Here is a 16,799-nt window from a genome sequence, read left to right on the forward strand (position 1 = left end):
CAGTGGGGATGGGGAGCTCTGTTGGAGCAAGATAATTGATTTCATTTTAATCTGTTTTTGAAATTGCTGCTATATTATACTATGTAAAATATTAATAAAAAGACTTTGAACAAAACAAAAAAAAAATGTACATTTGTAAAGAACAATTCTTAGTGTACATGAACACATACATGGTGGAATTGAAAGCCGATTGTGTGTGTGTGTAATGTGAAGTTGTCCGTGCAGGGTTTGAGCTGTGAGAACTCACTGATAAACTCTCTTGTTGTTGTCGTCCTCGTCCTGGAAATCTTGTGTCTGGATGGACAGTGGCAGATCACCCTGACTGGCTTCCTGCAGTAAACCACTTGTCTACATGTGCACAAAAACAAGCCATTACATTTCACTTTGGGTGGATGTTTGTTTTCGTAACACAAAACTCTTCAAAAGTTTTGTGGTACTGTTTACGGGGGAAAAAAAATGCCACTTATTGCAGGATAATGGCTTTCACTTTTTACAAGCAAATGTATTCAAGCAGTGAGGAAGGTCATCTGTGACAGAAGTACCATGTAAATAACTTGCAATGATGTTGACATGGGACTTCAAGGTATTTTTAAAAAGTTTGATGGTATTAGCATGGTGCATGTCCAAAACAACAAGGTAATACCACAGTGCTTTTTTGGCAATTCACAATGGTGACAACTTTCTCTTTTCAGTGTAAAGATCCATAGTGCTTTTCACACTGCGCTTAACCCCAGGTTATCGTCTTTTTAAAAGCAACATTTCACACTTGTCATTTTGAAAGGGGGTTAGCACCGCTTTTAACTCAGAGTTATTATGAAATCCTGCACCAGAGTAGCATTGGGACCGCTTTTGCAGGGTAAACCTGCATTGCGATAACAAACGTATACAGTGTGACACCATGCGGTGTTGCAATGTGTTAGAAAGTGGTTTACAACAGATAACCAATCATATAATGCCTCAGTGCTTACCTCATTTAATATTCACACGCTTTGTACAGTCACAAAAACTTTCACGCACTGTTTACGTTCTCCGTCTGAGGGACACCAGTCAACTGTCGAACAGTGATGGCAAACGCGATGACTGGCATGATGAAGAGACGGTATTCCTTTTGCATGTGTTTTTGTGGTATGTTTCAGAAGACCAAATACAAACAGAGCTGATTTGCTTGATGATATTTCCACAGAAGAGCAGCTCCACTGACAGGTTGCGTGTCCATCCTGAGCTGTATTGGACCAATCATTGTTACCGACACCGCAAACATGCAAATAAGAGCGTTAACCCGGGGTTTACAAATGTAAAGTGTGAAACATCAGAACATGAATACCCAGGATTAATTATTTACCCAGAGTAAAGAATGAACAGCGTGAAACAGGATCCCATTTACCCGGGGTTGAGAATGACCTTGTGTGTTTGTGTGTGAGGTAATAGTGGGGTGTCTGTGTGTTTACCTCAGTGTGTGTGTCATGCAGTAGTGGAGGGTGGTAGCTGGATGTGAGGGCTTGTGACTCTAGTGTACTTGAGTCCTGAAGCTGCTGAACTGAAGAGAAATGAGCCTGCTGAGTGAACCCATCAGAGATAGTGAAACCTGTGAAAGAGAAAACACACAAACACATAAAAACAGTCAAGAACATGTCCCATGCCCACCGTTCAAAGAACAATCCTTCAGGTACTACACGGTCTTTGGTTTCCCAGCATCTTCATCAGATTTGAGCTCTTCCCAACAGTGGCTATGCAATATGATGCTGAGATCCAACTGTGACACTTAGGACAATTGAGTGACTTGTACACAACTATTACAAAAAGGTGCTAATTTATTACTGCTGCTCAAGAAGGCAACACACAATATAAAGAACCAAAAGAATGTAAACTTTTGAACAGGATGATTTGCATACATTGTTAATATTTTGTCTTGTGGGGTACATGTAAATACACTATATTGCCAAAAGTATTCGTTCACCCATCCAAATAATTGAATTCAGGTGTTCCAATCACTTCCATGGCCACAGGTGTATAAAATGAAGCACCTAGGCATGCAGACTGCTTCTACAAACATTTGTGAAAGAATGGGCCGCTCTCAGGAGCTCAGTGAATTCCAGCGTGGTACTGTGATAGGATGCCACCTGTGCAACAAGTCCAGTCGTGAAATTTCCTCGCTACTAAATATTCCACAGTCAACTGTCAGTGGTATTATAACAAAGTGGAAGCGATCGGAAATGACAGCAACTCAGCCACGAAGTGGTAGGCCACGTAAAATGACAGAGCGGGGTCAGCGGATGCTGAGGCGCATAGTGCGCAGAGGTCGCCAACTTTCTGCAGAGTCAATCGCTACAGACCTCCAAAGTTCATGTGGCCTTCAGATTAGCTCAAGAACAGTGCATAGAGAGCTTCATGGAATGGGTTTCCAAAGTGTCGGATGCAGTGGTGTAAAGCACGCCACCACTGGATTCTAGAGCAGTGGAGACGCGTTCTCTGGAGTGGCGAATCACGCTTCTCCATCTGGCAATCTGATGGACGAGTCTGGGTTTGGCGGTTGCCAGGAGAATGGTACTTGTCTGACTGCACTGTGCCAACTGTGAAGTTTGGTGGAGGAGGGATTATGGTGTGGGGTTGTTTTTCAGGAGCTGGGCTTGGCCCCTTAGTTCCAGTGAAAGGAACTCTGAATGCTTCAGCATACCAAGAGATTTTGGACAATTCCATGCTCCCAACTTTGTGGGAACAGTCTGGGGATGGCCCCTTCCTGTTCCAACATGACTGCACACCAGTGCACAAAGCAAGGTCCATAAAGATATGGATGAGCGAGTTTGGTGTGGAAGAACTTGACTGGCCTGCACAGAGTCCTGACCTCAACCCGATAAAGCACCTTTGGGATGAATTTGAGCGAAGACTGTGAGCCAGGCCTTCTCGTCCAACATCAGTGTCTGACCTCACAAATGCGCTTCTGGAAGAATGGTCAAAAATTCCCATAAACACACTCCTAAACCTTGTGGAAAGCCTTCCCAGAACATTTTAAGCTGTTATAGCTGCAAAGGGTGGGCCGACGTCATATTAAACCCTATGGATTAAGAATGGGATGTCACTTAAGTTCATATGCGTCTAAAGGCAGGTGAGCGAATACTTTTGGCAATATAGTGTATCTGTTGTGTAGCTTCTGAAGGGCAGTACTAAATAAAAAATATGGTCTTTCATTTATATTTTTATCAATTCTGCATAGGGGTATGCAAACTTTTGCCTCAACTGTGTAGCATGGTGCTATTTGAGAAGCGAGTGTGTTACCTTGTGCGAGTGCGGGCTGCTCATACGTGGGCTGCGGCAACGCTGGCGTGTCAAACTGACTCATGTGTTGTGGCAGAGCATGCTGCGTGCTCACAAACGATTCTGTGGATAAACAATATTTTAATCATTAATTACAGGCTGCCTTACGTCAAACCCATCCGAGATCATTAATACACAAACCATTCTGTGCAAATGAATATTTCTTAAGTTGATTCTCTGCCAGACACACTGAATGTGTCAAGATACACTAATTAGAAGTCGACCAATATATTGGTGAGGCCAATAAATCAGCTGAAATTTGGTGTTTTTAAATGAATCGGCATCGGCTGGTATACAGTACTGTGCAAAAGTTTTAGGCACTTGAGAAAAATGTTGCATAGTGACGATGCCTTCAAAAATAAAGAAATAATATCACTTAATGTCATACTAAGTCTAGTAAACAAAACAAAAAAAATCTAAATCAATATTCGGTGTGACCACCTTTGCCTTTAAAACAGCCCCAATTCTCCAAGGTACACCTGGACACAGTTTTCTTGGTTGTTGGCAGATAGGATGTTCCAAGCTTCTTGGAGAATTCGCCACAGTTCTTCTATCCATTTAGGCAGTCACAATTGCTTTTGTCTCTTTATGTAATCTCAGACTGACACGATGTTCAGTGGGGGACTCTGTGGGGGCCATGACATCTGTTGCAGAGCGCCCTGTTCTTCTATTCTATTATATTTTCAGAAGTAATGTTTGGGAGTCTAAAATGTATATTACCTATTGACACACTAAAGCTGAAGATATAAATAACCATCTTAAGACAAATGTTTTTGTTAAACATCTTATGTGCCTAAGATTTTGCACAGTACTGTATTTCCGTATTTGGCCGATTGGTTTAGGAAGCCAAGACAGTGCCGAGAATCACCTGCTTGCATGCGAAGAGGGCCGTCTGAGACACGTAAATGACCAAACACAGTTTGTTTTGATGTTACGTGCCAATTTGTTACCACAACAATAAAGCGTGCAACAAAGCGGCATTTAAACAAACTGCGGCTCAACAGACACACGAGTTCATGTTTTATTATCCTTCTCTCTCCTCAACAGTTCCCTGTAACTTTTATGTGCAGTTTTTATCATATACACCATCTAATCAAAACAACTGAATATTTTTCAAAGATTTAACATATCTTAACTTGCGCAAATCCAGTGATTTATTCCTGTGAAGCTCTCACAGAATTTTTCTCTGAAGCATGCATTATAACAGCCGGAATCAAAACGGTAGACTTCTGAATCACAAAAAGCATGTCTGTGAGACTTAAAGCAAGTACAGGCCGTGTAAACCGGAAGTGGTCAGAAGGATGTTGTTGCCGCTGGATCTGCGTGAGAGTGAGAGAGCAACTTCAAATTCAAAGCACTTCAGGTGTGCGACTATGTAAATGGCCGCTATTAATTTCATTCTCTGTGCAATGTGAAATTAGTTCAATTAGGTCTTTTTCTGAAAAAAGTAAAAAAAATAAAAAAAATGCGATTGCAAATGCGCTCATAACATCTGTGGTTACGGGACTACTGTGTGCACTGTTGATAATTCCTTTAGTAATCCCAAATTTCTAAAATTGGATCACTAAACACAAACGAAGAGAGGCTGCTATCTACCATCTAAAAAAATACAAAATCTTTTTATGTTTTTCTATCTTTCTACAATGTTAATGTATTTGTGTGAATTATTTTTTGAGTGAATAAAATGGCTAAAAATTAAACTGTCTTTTTTTAATATATATATATATATATATATATATATATATATATATATATATATATATATATATATTATTTTTTTTTACTTATAATATAATAGTAAATTATATTATGTCATTTACTATCATATTTGTGTGATATATATACAGTTGTGCTCAAAAGTTTGCATACCCTTGGAGAATTGGAAATATATGTACCATTTTTAAAGAAAACATGAGTGAGCAGGCAAAACACATTCCTTTTATTTCTTATGGGATTCATATTCAACTGTAGGTTATAACAGAATGGCACAATCATAAAACAAAACCTGGCAACAAAGTAAAAAATAAAATGACCCCTGTTCAAAAGTCTGCATACCCTTAGTTCTTAATACTGTGTATTGCCCCCTTTAGCATCAATGACAGCGTGCAGTCTTTTGTAATAGTTGTCTGTGAGGCCCCAAATTCTTGCAGGTGGTATAGCTGCCCATTCGTCTTGGCAAAATGCCTCCAGGTCATGCAAAGTCTTTGGTCGTCTTGCATGAACCGCACGTTTGAGATCTCCCCAGAGTGGCTCGATGATATTAAGATCAGGAGACTGTGATGGCCACTACAGAACCTTCACCTTTTTCTGCTGTAACCACTGGAGGGTCAACTTGGCCTTGTGCTTAGGGTCATTGTCGTACTGGAAAGTCCAAGAGCGGCCCATGCGCAGCTTTCGTGCAGAAGAATGCAAATTGTCTTCCAGTATTTTCTGATAACATGCTGCATTCATCTTGCCATCAATTTTCACAAGATTCCCCGTGCTTTTAGAGCTCACACACCCCCAAAACATCAGTGAGCCACCACCATGCTTCACAGTGGGGATGGTATTCTTTTCACTATAGGACTTGTTGACCCCTCTCCAAACATAGCGCTTATGGTTGTGACCATAAAGCTCTATTTTGGTCTCGTCACTCCAAATTACAGTGTGCCAGAAGCTGTGAGGCATGTCAAGGTGTTGTCGGGCATATTGTAACTGGGCTTTTTTTGTGGCATTGGCGCAGTAAAGGCTTCTTTCTGGCAACTCGACCATGCAGCTCATTTTTATTCAAGTATCGTCATATTGTGCTCCTTGAAACAACCACACCGTCTTTTTCCAGAGCAGCCTGTATTTCTCTTGAGGTTACCTGTGGGTTTTTCTTTGTATCCCGAACAATTCTTCTGGCAGTTGTGGCTGAAAGCTTTCTTGGTCTACCTGACCTTGGCTTGGTATCAAGAGATCCCTGAATTTTCCACTTCTTAATAAGTGTCTTAATAACAGTACTGACTGGCATTTTCAAGGCTTTGGATATCTTTTGATATCCTTTTCCATCTTTATAAAGTTCCATTACCTTGTTACACAGGTCTTCTGACAGTTCTTTTCTGCTCCCCATGGCTCAGTATCTAGCCTGCTCAGTGCATCCATGTGAGAGTTAACAAAGTATTTAGACTATTTATACACAGACACTAATTGCAATTTAAAAAGCCACAGGTGTGGGAAATTAACCTTTTATTGCCATTTAAACCTGTGTGTGTCACCTTGTGTGTCTGTAACAAGGCCAAACATTCAAGGGTATGTAAACTTTTGATCAGGGCCATTTGGGTGGTTTCTGTTATCATTATGATTTAAAAAGGAGCCAAAAAACTATGTGATGATAAATGGCTTCATATGATCACTATCCTTAAATAAAAGACAGTTTTATTGCATGATCAGTCATATTTTCAAAATCAATGCCAAAATTTCACAATTTATGCCAGGGTATGCAACCTTTGAGCACAACTGTATATCGGTCACCCAGCTCTATAGAAATCACCATCGGCCATTGAAACTCTCATAATAGTTGACCTCTATGGATAACGAGATCAAAATTATTATTACATAAGTATTTCCTGCCCTCTAATCTGATTGGACAAGTGGTGATCCAACACTGTTTGCATCACTCCACTATGTTTTGGTGCGTCCACATCATGTCAGAATTACTCATTTGTAAAAAGCGTCAACGTCTTCGTAAAACTCAGAAATGCAAGTTGTAAACTCGTAATTCTATAAAAGCTCCATCTTGACAGTCGTGACGTCATGTAAAGAAAACCAATATAGCAGCAGCCTCTCAACAGTTAAAGGTAGTGAACACATTTGTGTTTGATATGCCATTTTATTATACAAGTGTTACCTGGAACGCTTTTTTTGTTCTTAAACATTTTACAACAACATACAGAGGTGAATTTATTTTGTGACAACTATTCTGCTGTAATGAACAACAAAGCCGTTTTGGCACTATAAGTGTCGCCATGGAAACAAATAACTTCTGAAGTCCGAGGACATGAACAGCTATGAGTAGAATCTCAGAATAGAGTGCAACAGTCTGGTTCCGGAAGTAAAAATCCCATACAATTCTTCCATATACAAACTGATTTTCAACGATATCTTCTAAACTTTTCAAGACAGACCTACAGTGAGCTCCAAGGTTGCTCATCAATGGTATATGCTTCTGTTGAAACCATCCGTCTGCATTATTTCAACTTCATTGTTTAAATAGCATGTTTGATTGTGGAATTCCTGGTAAATAACTACATTACCCATGGTACAGCAGAGAACGGTTCACCAATCAGAGAACTGCAGCCAATTTTTTCTATATCACATTCCATCACAATGTACAGATCTGAAATGTAGGTGGCGCCATTTTTAACCTAAAATCAATAGCTTGATAAATTCCCATCGTTTTCTATTCAATTACATCATTCGCAATGCTTCATGGGATTGTAGTTTGTACCCTCGTGAAAGATGGTAAGGACACAGCCTTGTACCTTTGTCTTTTTGTCTGATTTACAAATACTTTTTTGCCTCAAAACAAAGTTTGTGATGTTGTGATTCACCTAGGAGCTGGTTGGTTTGGTTCATGGCTTATAACTCTTTTATGGAGGATTTTATGAAAAGCCTATGCAAAATATGAATGGGAAAAATTCAGACGCTGAATAAGTGGGCGGGGCACTGTTGCACTCTATTGCGATCTCGTAATTACAGCAATTCCGACACGATGTAAACGCAGCATTAGGCCACATCCACACTAATACATTTTCATCTGAAAATGCATTAATTTAGTTATATTTATGCATGCTTTACAAAAAGATGACACTAGGAAACCGAAAACTGAGTTTTAAAATGTCCACTTGGTGTTCGCTGCTTTGGCTTCTTTTGGCAGTATTTCGGTTGGAAGAACAAAAGTAACCAAAATACTTATAAGTGATTCAATATTTACTTGTTTATAGAACATTGGTATAAAGGCAATATCACACCTATCTAATATGTTGTAGCTAATATGGTGCCTCATGCCTTGTGCCTATAGGCAAATCACAGCCATGCTGATATTGTGATATTGCCTGCACCTGGACACATCATCAGTGATGTAACGTATGTTAATAGCTCATTTCAGCTGCTAAATTATGCTTGGGTACGTTTAAGATGGCTTTTACAAAAATGTATATTTCAGGAACTCTGAGTGTGCATCTTTCTCACCCGTGTCCTGCAGGGCATCCTCCCCCAGTGCAGCAGGTAGTGCCACCTGCTGGCCGTCTCCCACCACCTCCAGCATGCTCTGTGTGTCAGCGGAGGGTGGCTGCATGTCGTCGGAGCTCTGCTGCTGCTGCAGCTGCTGCGCTAGCTCATACCTGACAACAAACACAAGCACTCCATCTATGAAAGAGGCTCTGAATGCTGATATGACATATATCACAGCATACGCTTTACCAGGAAGCCGTGCCAGTCGTGTCTAATTTCTTTTTACAGTTTTTTTTTTTTTTTTTAGACAAAAATGAGCATTGTAATCAATTAGAGACATCAATGCAATGATAACTCAAGAGTGTTTAGGCCAGACACAATCTGAATTTTTTGGATTTTCAGTGCTGATTTTGTGGGAAAATCTGCTAAATTTTGCAGAATGAATTTCAACATTGTAAAAGGTTTTAAACTGAGCTGAGAGTACTAGGTACTATATTATCAAATTAGCTAAAATAATTTCTAATAAACAAACATTCTAGGGGCAGGGAATGTGTGTGTTTTTTTTTTTTTTTTTTGCAGGATTCTGCGTGCACAGATTCTGTATGGCTGTCAGTAACTAAAGAGTGAGTTTAGCACTGCCATGAAGGCTGCACAGCTGATTGCATTAAAACTAAAATTGTGATATTGTGTTGCATGATTACTAAACTGCAAAAGGCTGCGATGTAGATTATGGAGAGCTTTCACTGCTTTCTTCAGAGTGAAGGAGTGGCCCTCCAGTGCATGTGCAGCTCACGCTGAGCAGTGCAGTAATATGAGATGATCAATGTGTTTATCTCACGCAGTTCCCCATTTTATCAAAATGGTCCCTTCCCCAATGTTAGTTATAAATGCTGTAAACTTGAACCCCATCACAGATCTGAATCCTCATGGTAAAGGAATGGAGGACCAAGGTCACCAATGTATAATGCATTAAGCCCAATGAACACTTAGGTTTTTATGTTTACACTAGCGCAGTGGTTCTCAACCATTTTGACTGCAAGTCCCCCCATTGTCAGCGAAAATATTCGAAGGCCACCCATGTAGGCAATTAGATATTTATATATATAAGATATTCCTTTTGATACTACTACTGTGATGATGACAAAGCTTGTTTTCAAAGTTTTTTAATGAAAGAAACTACTAGCATCAATAGATTAAAAAAATTAATCATGATAAATTTGTGATTCCAGAAATGTCTAGAACTGTATATTCTTCACCAAAAAAAAAGAAAAAAAAGTTGAAGGGAGATTACATTTTTAGCATTTTCAGTAAGTTTAATTTTAATAATTATATAAAACTTAGAATAATCTACATTATTTTAGAAAATATTAAGAGATCTTGAGGCCCCCTGGAAGTGTACTGAGGCCCCCTACTGGGTCCCGACCCCCTGGTTGAGAACCACTGCACTAGCGCACAGGTTTTCAAAATCTTAAAAAATGGGTCGCCAGGATGATTTAAGGATATTGTTCCAAAAATAAATTAATTCAATTTTAATAATAATAATAATAAGAAGAAGAAGAAGAACTTTGAATAGAAGCACATTGAAATACATTATTCAACTAAATACAAAATAAATACTCCACCTCTGTCACCTTACCCACGTACATGCAATCAAACACTTTTTTTTAACCTCGCGCAGTGCTCAGAACATTATCACATGTATTGACGCAGCCATCACCCCCCCCCCCACTGCGATGATGCAAAGGCTTCACTAGCGTGACATTACTAGTCAGGCTTTCATTTCTTTTATGCTGAACATGATGAGCAGGCCAAAGCCAAAAAGTACCATTTATGATTTTTTCACAAGAAAAAGAGGGCCTGAGACCGAGACCCCTTCAAATGAAGCAGCAGAAAACGCCGTCAGCCGTCCAACCCTGCTGCACACAGCGGAGATCAGCAGAAAAGATTGTGAAGGCGATGCATGCGAACAGTGTAGCAGTATCAGTACTGATAGTTCTCGCCCAGCAAAGAAAATGCAGAAAACCGGAGTAAGGCCATATAAAGATGATTTTTTGAAGTTTGGGTTCGTCAACTGTTCCGACGCAGGCCATGCTGCTATACCAGTGTGCGCAGTATGCGGGGAAAAGTTGGCAAATGAAAGTTTGAAACCAGCGAAGTTGGAAAGACATTTAAGTACACGTCATGCCGATCTGGAAGACAAACCATTATCTTTTTTTCAGATGAAGGCTCAAGAAATTCAGTCATCAGCTCAGGTGCATAACACACAATTACAAATTGCACTTGGCATCTTATAAAGTTTCATATCGTGTTGCCAAAGAAAAAGTGCCCCACTCAATTGCAGAGAGATTAATATTGCCTGCTGCTCTAGACATAGTTAATACAGTTCTGAATGAAAAGGCATCTGAAAAGCTAAAACTAATACCTCTTAGTGACAATACTGTCACGTCGAATTGGGGATATTGCCCAAAATTTGGAAGAACAGCTTATAGCGAGACAAGTCAGCAAAGGATTTTGCTATTCAGCTGAACGAGAGCACCAACATTGCATCAAGCGCTATGTTATTGGTTTATGTTCGGTACATTTGGCAAGGTGAATTTGTTGAAGATCTGTGCTGCCTAACATTGCCTTCCAGCATGTCAGGAGCACATATTTTTGAAGAGTTAAATGCTTTCATGACAAAATGCGATCTGGATTGGGCCAATTGCAAAGGCATCACCAGCGACAGGGCAGCCAACATCACTGGCAAAAACAGCAGAGTTGTCAGAAGGATTAAGGATGCAGCAGGACAGAACATTGTTTGGAATCATTGTTTTATTCATCGTGAAGCTTTGGCATCAAAAGGAATCCCACTTGAGCTTGAAGTGGTGATGAGAGACATTGTTAAAGTTGTGAACTACACTAAAGGTAGTGCTCTTAATAGCTGACGTTTCGAGGCACTGTGTACTGAAATGGGAGCCGAGCACACACATTTACTCTTTCATACAGATGTGAGATGGCTGTCGAAGGGCAGGGTGGTCAGCTGAGTGAAATACATGCTTTCCTAACTGAGAAACTGTCTCCTCTCGCAGGCTCATTCAGTGATAAGAAATGGCTTTTAACCCTGTCTTATCTTGCTGACATATTTTCTGTTCTAAACTAACTGAATCTAAAATTACAAGGAAGGGAGGACAATATTTTCAGACATTGAGAATAAATTCAGGCTTTCCAGAAGTCACTCGAACAAAACCCCAAGCTACTATATGTTTCCAACAATGATGAAACACATTGAAGAAAATGGTGTGTCAAAGAAATCAGTCGCTGGCCAGACGCGCCTCATTAAGTCACAACTGGATGCACTGATGGGGAATTTCTCTCGCTACTTTCCACAGTTCAATGAATTAAAAGACAAACGGTGGATGAAAAATCCCTTTGACTTTGAAACCCCAGATTCAATCGCTGAACTGAATTTAACTCCTTCTGAAGAATCAGAAATGCTGCAACTAACCTGTGACGGCACATTGAAAACTCGACACAAAACAGAAAAATTGTCTTCGTTCTGGATTGGCCTCTCCACCGAGTATCCCATGCTGAGCAAAGCAAGCATTTCATTGCTACTGCCCTTCACAACTACCCATATGTGTGAAACTGGATTCTCAGTTTTAACCAAAATGAAGGCGAAACAACGAAACAAACTGAATACTTCTACGGACATGTGTGTTACCCTGTCGTCCTGTGAACCAGCTTGGGACCAGATTATGCAGAATAAGCAGGCCCACCCTTCTCATTAAGTTATATATATATTAGTATTCTTATTGCTTGACTTGATTGCATGCAACATTTTAAGTGGTGGTTGTGTATATGGGTCGTGTCAATTTAAAAAGAAAAAAAAAATGGGTCACTCTTAAAAAAGTTTGAAAACGGGGGGCCTGGGTAGCTCAGTGGTAAAAGACACTGGCTACCACCCCTGGAGTTCACTATCTCGCTAGTTCGAATCCCAGGGCGTGCTAATGACTCCAGCCAGGTCTCCTAAGCAACCAAATTGGCCCGGTTGCTAGGGAGGGTAGAGTCACTTGGGGTAACCTCCTCAAGGTCGCTATAATGTGGTTCGTTTTCGGTGGAGCGTGTGGTGAGTTGAGCGTGGATGCCGCAGTGGATGGCGTGAAGCCACATGATAAGATGCACAGGTTGACGGTCTCAGATGCGGAAGCAACTGAGATTCATCCTCCGCCACCCGGACTGAGGTGAATCACCAAGAGGCGACCAAGAGGACTTAGAAGTGCATTGGGAATTGGGCATTCCAAATTGGGTGAAAAAAGGGGGGGGAACCCCCCCCGAAAAAAAAAACAAATTTTTTTTTGGAAAACCACTGCACTAGCGTATGCGTACAGTCGAGTGCTCCCGCCTTTCAAAATATACTCTATCTGACCGTGCGTGCATACACGTGGTCGAATGCATACTCTGCTACAACTGCTATATGATACTGGACTGTTTCTCTTCAGGAGTTTATACCCATAAAGATGTCTTTATCTCCAGACATCCTCACACATGCGCTCTTGATGTGCACAACCACTCTTGTTGTTTCCATCTTCATCTCATGTAGTACACCAGCGTTTATGTACTCTTCTTGCACTACATCATGAAAGCAACAGCCCAGCTGTGTCACCTAGTGGAAGCACTAATTAGTGCGAGCGATTCCAGGCGCATATGTGCGGGCTGCACAATCACAGTGCTTGTGTACCCTGTTGATGACGAAATTTACATCACATGCCCTAAACCGAAGTATACTTTGGGCTTTAGGCCTATGTTGACTACACCCTCAGTTGTTCAAACTTGTTGTTGGTCAAAATTGAGAGAAATGGTTAAAGCTAACTCTATGTTACACTGTGATCCATTTTTCATATCCATGATATATATCGTCACATTTTGGATTTTGTAGATAACAATAACTAAGCCATTAACCAATTAAATGGACCGATATCTTAGTCTTTCCTTATTATTTTATCAGGAAAAAACTAAGCCCCTCATCCCCTGTGCACTTTCGTGCTTTACCTGTGTGTTTTCATGTGTTTCCTGCAGTTGGGGGAGGATTTGAAGGTCTTCTGGCAGTATGGACACATGTACGGTCGTATTTCGCTGTGTGTGGTCATGTGACGTCTCAGGCTACCGCTGGTGGTGAAGGTGGTGTCACACAGCAGACACTTGAAGGCTTTGAGTCCAGAGTGAGTGCGGATGTGAGCTTTCAGCACGCCGGATGACGCAAAGCCCTTACTGCACTGCAGACACTTGTACGGCCGCTCTCCTGTGTGTGACCTGCAAAATACAGCAAACACACAGTGCTCACACACATCATACTCAAACACATGGCATGTCTGCACAAACAATCATGGATAGATGCAATTTTTTTTATTTTGCTATTTCTAGTTCAACCTTCAAATTAATGTGTCTGTGGGCAGAACAGATCTAGAGCTAGGGTGGAGATCAACATATAAATTTCAGTCTGTTCCTCACAGAATCACTATTGTATGGCTTCAGAAGACTTATAACAACATGGACCAGTTTAGAGCTTGGCAGCCCACTTTGATTTCATGGAAAAAATGGAAAGGTTTGGAATGACATGAGGGCGAGTAAATAATGACATAACATTTATTTTTGGCTGAATACTACCTATAAGAAATGTAGTGTTGTAGACACATGTAGTTACAACTGCCTCCGCTCTGTCCTGCACTAATCATTTCTCCTTTTCTGTCCCCTATAGAACTGCAGTCCACAACTTACATTACGTCATGAATGGAATAATAATAATCCTTCCAAACACGTTATTACATGTAGCCACTGTGTCCTAACTCTTACCTGATGTGCTGTTTAAGGTGACTTGATTTCTTGTAAGCTTTGCTGCAGTATCCACACTTGTAAGGCCGCTCGTTCTCCACGATGTCCAGATACTGCTGCAGTGCGGCCCGTGAGTTCTGGTTCTGCAGGAGCCCTGTGGGGACGAGAACACAACGATAACACAAAGAAACATGCCTCTCATCTCAGAGTCATCTCCTGTATTTACTGTATGTTAGATTTAAGTGTATTTTAAACATCACAGTAACTTACAGGACTGTTCAGAGGAGTAAAAGGCTTTCTAGGTGTCTGTGATAATACACTTAAAGCAAAATAAAGCCATTTCTGATCAAATTCAGCATCTTCAACTGTCGGTGGTTCACTGTACACATTCTTTAAAGCTGCCTTCATAAGTGTAACGAGTTCATTACACTTCATAAGTTGTCAGTCATGATGCTGCTGTGAAGTGTTTGCTACATAGAAGTGCAGAGACTGAAGAAATGTCAGGCTCAGGTTTGTTATTTTATGTAGATTAAATCTTGTGTACCCATGTCTGTGATGAGTATTGGCTCTTGCAGTGGTATATCAGGCAAAGGCAGATTGCTCCTGGACACTCGTGTTTTATGAGGCTTTCTGGGGTATTTGTGCTTCTTCTGGTGTATGCTCTTAAAGTGAGAGGCGATGTGTGTTTTCCTGTGGCCTGAAGTACGGAAGAACTTCTCACAATGAGGACATGGGAACGGCCGTACACCTGAGACAAAGCAAAAAACATGTCAAACTTCACTACTGAGCTAATGCCAGTGGGTTACATATGGATCTCTCAACCTGTCTCGCGGTACAAGTTTACAAATGTTCTCTCAGAAATGATTACTCAACGATTACCAACCCCCAAAAAATCACACAGTATTTGGACCCTTTAGCCTTACAGGAAAATTTTCAGCCGCATTTTTGGTTTCGTTTTCATTTTCGGTTTTCGGCTGAAATGGGGAAAAAAAAAGGCTGAAAATCTTGTCCGAACAAGACACAGAAACTGCTAACTATAATGGTAACACTTTACAATTAGTTTCCATTCGTTAACATTAGTTAATGCATTAGGTATCATGAATAAGCAATTAACAATATATTTTTTACAGCATTTATTAATCTTTGTTAGTGTTATTTAATAAACATACAATTGTTCATTGTTAGTTCATGTTAATTCATAGTGCAACTAATGTTAACAAATACAACATTAAAAAATGCATTAGTTTATGTTGAAATTAACATTAACCAAGATTAATAAATGCTGTAAAAGTACTGTTCACTGACTGTGTTTACATGCACTTTAGAAAACAGTTTATTCCAGGATTTTTGCAGAAAGCGCCATTCTGAAACGTCACGTAAACAAGAACACGATATCCTCACGCCTTTTAAGGGATTAAGAGAAAGCGGTTTAACACACCTAGGTGTGTTAACAGTTTATGTGGTCACGTAAACGCATAAGCATTGTTCTAACCGTTTTTTGAGGAGTGCACATGTGCGCTAACAGACCGGATAATAAACGTCATAGGTTGGAGCCCAACAACAACTCAACACAGCAGAAAGAATTCAACATTTCTGGGAGTACAGTGGGAAAATCACATACACTATAAACTATACCTATTTATAAACACAAATGTAAAATATTGATTGTCCCTCATGTTCCATTATATGCGCTCATACATTGAGGGAATCCTGGAGTTTTATGTAAGAGGGAAAGCCCCTATTGTGAAAGTTAAAGAAACAAACACAGCAACAACTCTGGAATATCTGGAAATAAAGCGAAGCAACAGAGAATAAAACTGTGAGTCTTCCTTGGATCCCATGTTCGTTATTTACACAAGCGTCATGGGGAAATGATGTTGTTGTGGAGAAAGTTGCTTCCTGACTGAGCTGCATGTATATTGGAGTAAAAAGTACGCTGCGAACACAGCTCATGAAAATGCATCAACAGATTTCGAGCCTTAAGCCTTAAGCCTTAAGTCTTGAGCCTTTCACGTAATAAACGGCTTTCTGGTGTCCATGTAAACATGGTCATTGTTAGTTCATGTTATTACACAGCTCTCTAGAATACTCAATTCTGATTGGTCAATGGCGCCATCTAGTGGTCTGATATTTCTCTTCAACAACCGCACATCCATGTATCAGACCGCTCATCCGGGTTCTGCGCCATCTTTCCTGCTTCTCGGATCACTGTGCAATCTCTACAAGTAAGCTAATAAAATGCGGGAGCACATTTACTGTATGGAGAATGAACATTCTTCATCTGTAAGCTGGCGAGTGATACAGGCAAGCTGCTGTATCTCTTTGCATCGCTCGAAAACACTCACTGACTCTCATCTGAATCCGTTTCAAAAGCAAACCCCCGAGAAAGACCCAGCGTGTGCGCGATAGAAACTAAAGGACCTGGCCGATCAGCAAGCTACTGCTAGGTTTACTTGTAGAGACTGAATGGCAGGCAGAGGAAATAA

The 16,799-nt window shown here is 40.5% G+C and overlaps 1 protein-coding gene across 2 annotated transcripts in view; it reads right to left on the minus strand.

Annotated features, from left to right (window-relative positions):
- Positions 1-16,799, minus strand: part of LOC127452515 (zinc finger protein 236-like) — a 77,339-nt gene that overhangs the window by 35,148 nt on the left and 25,392 nt on the right. For both annotated transcript variants that reach the window (XM_051718011.1, XM_051718010.1), the window contains exons 11-17: positions 14,858-15,061; positions 14,335-14,467; positions 13,534-13,794; positions 8,524-8,675; positions 3,274-3,375; positions 1,449-1,585; positions 248-348 (exon numbers count right to left, since the gene is read on the minus strand). In XM_051718011.1, coding sequence (XP_051573971.1) covers positions 248-348; positions 1,449-1,585; positions 3,274-3,375; positions 8,524-8,675; positions 13,534-13,794; positions 14,335-14,467; positions 14,858-15,061 — 1,090 coding nt within the window. The remainder of the gene's footprint in view (positions 1-247; positions 349-1,448; positions 1,586-3,273; positions 3,376-8,523; positions 8,676-13,533; positions 13,795-14,334; positions 14,468-14,857; positions 15,062-16,799) is intronic.

Source organism: Myxocyprinus asiaticus, chromosome 15, assembly GCF_019703515.2.
Source record: "Myxocyprinus asiaticus isolate MX2 ecotype Aquarium Trade chromosome 15, UBuf_Myxa_2, whole genome shotgun sequence".
In the NCBI taxonomy this organism is placed as follows: Eukaryota; Metazoa; Chordata; class Actinopteri; order Cypriniformes; family Catostomidae; genus Myxocyprinus; species Myxocyprinus asiaticus.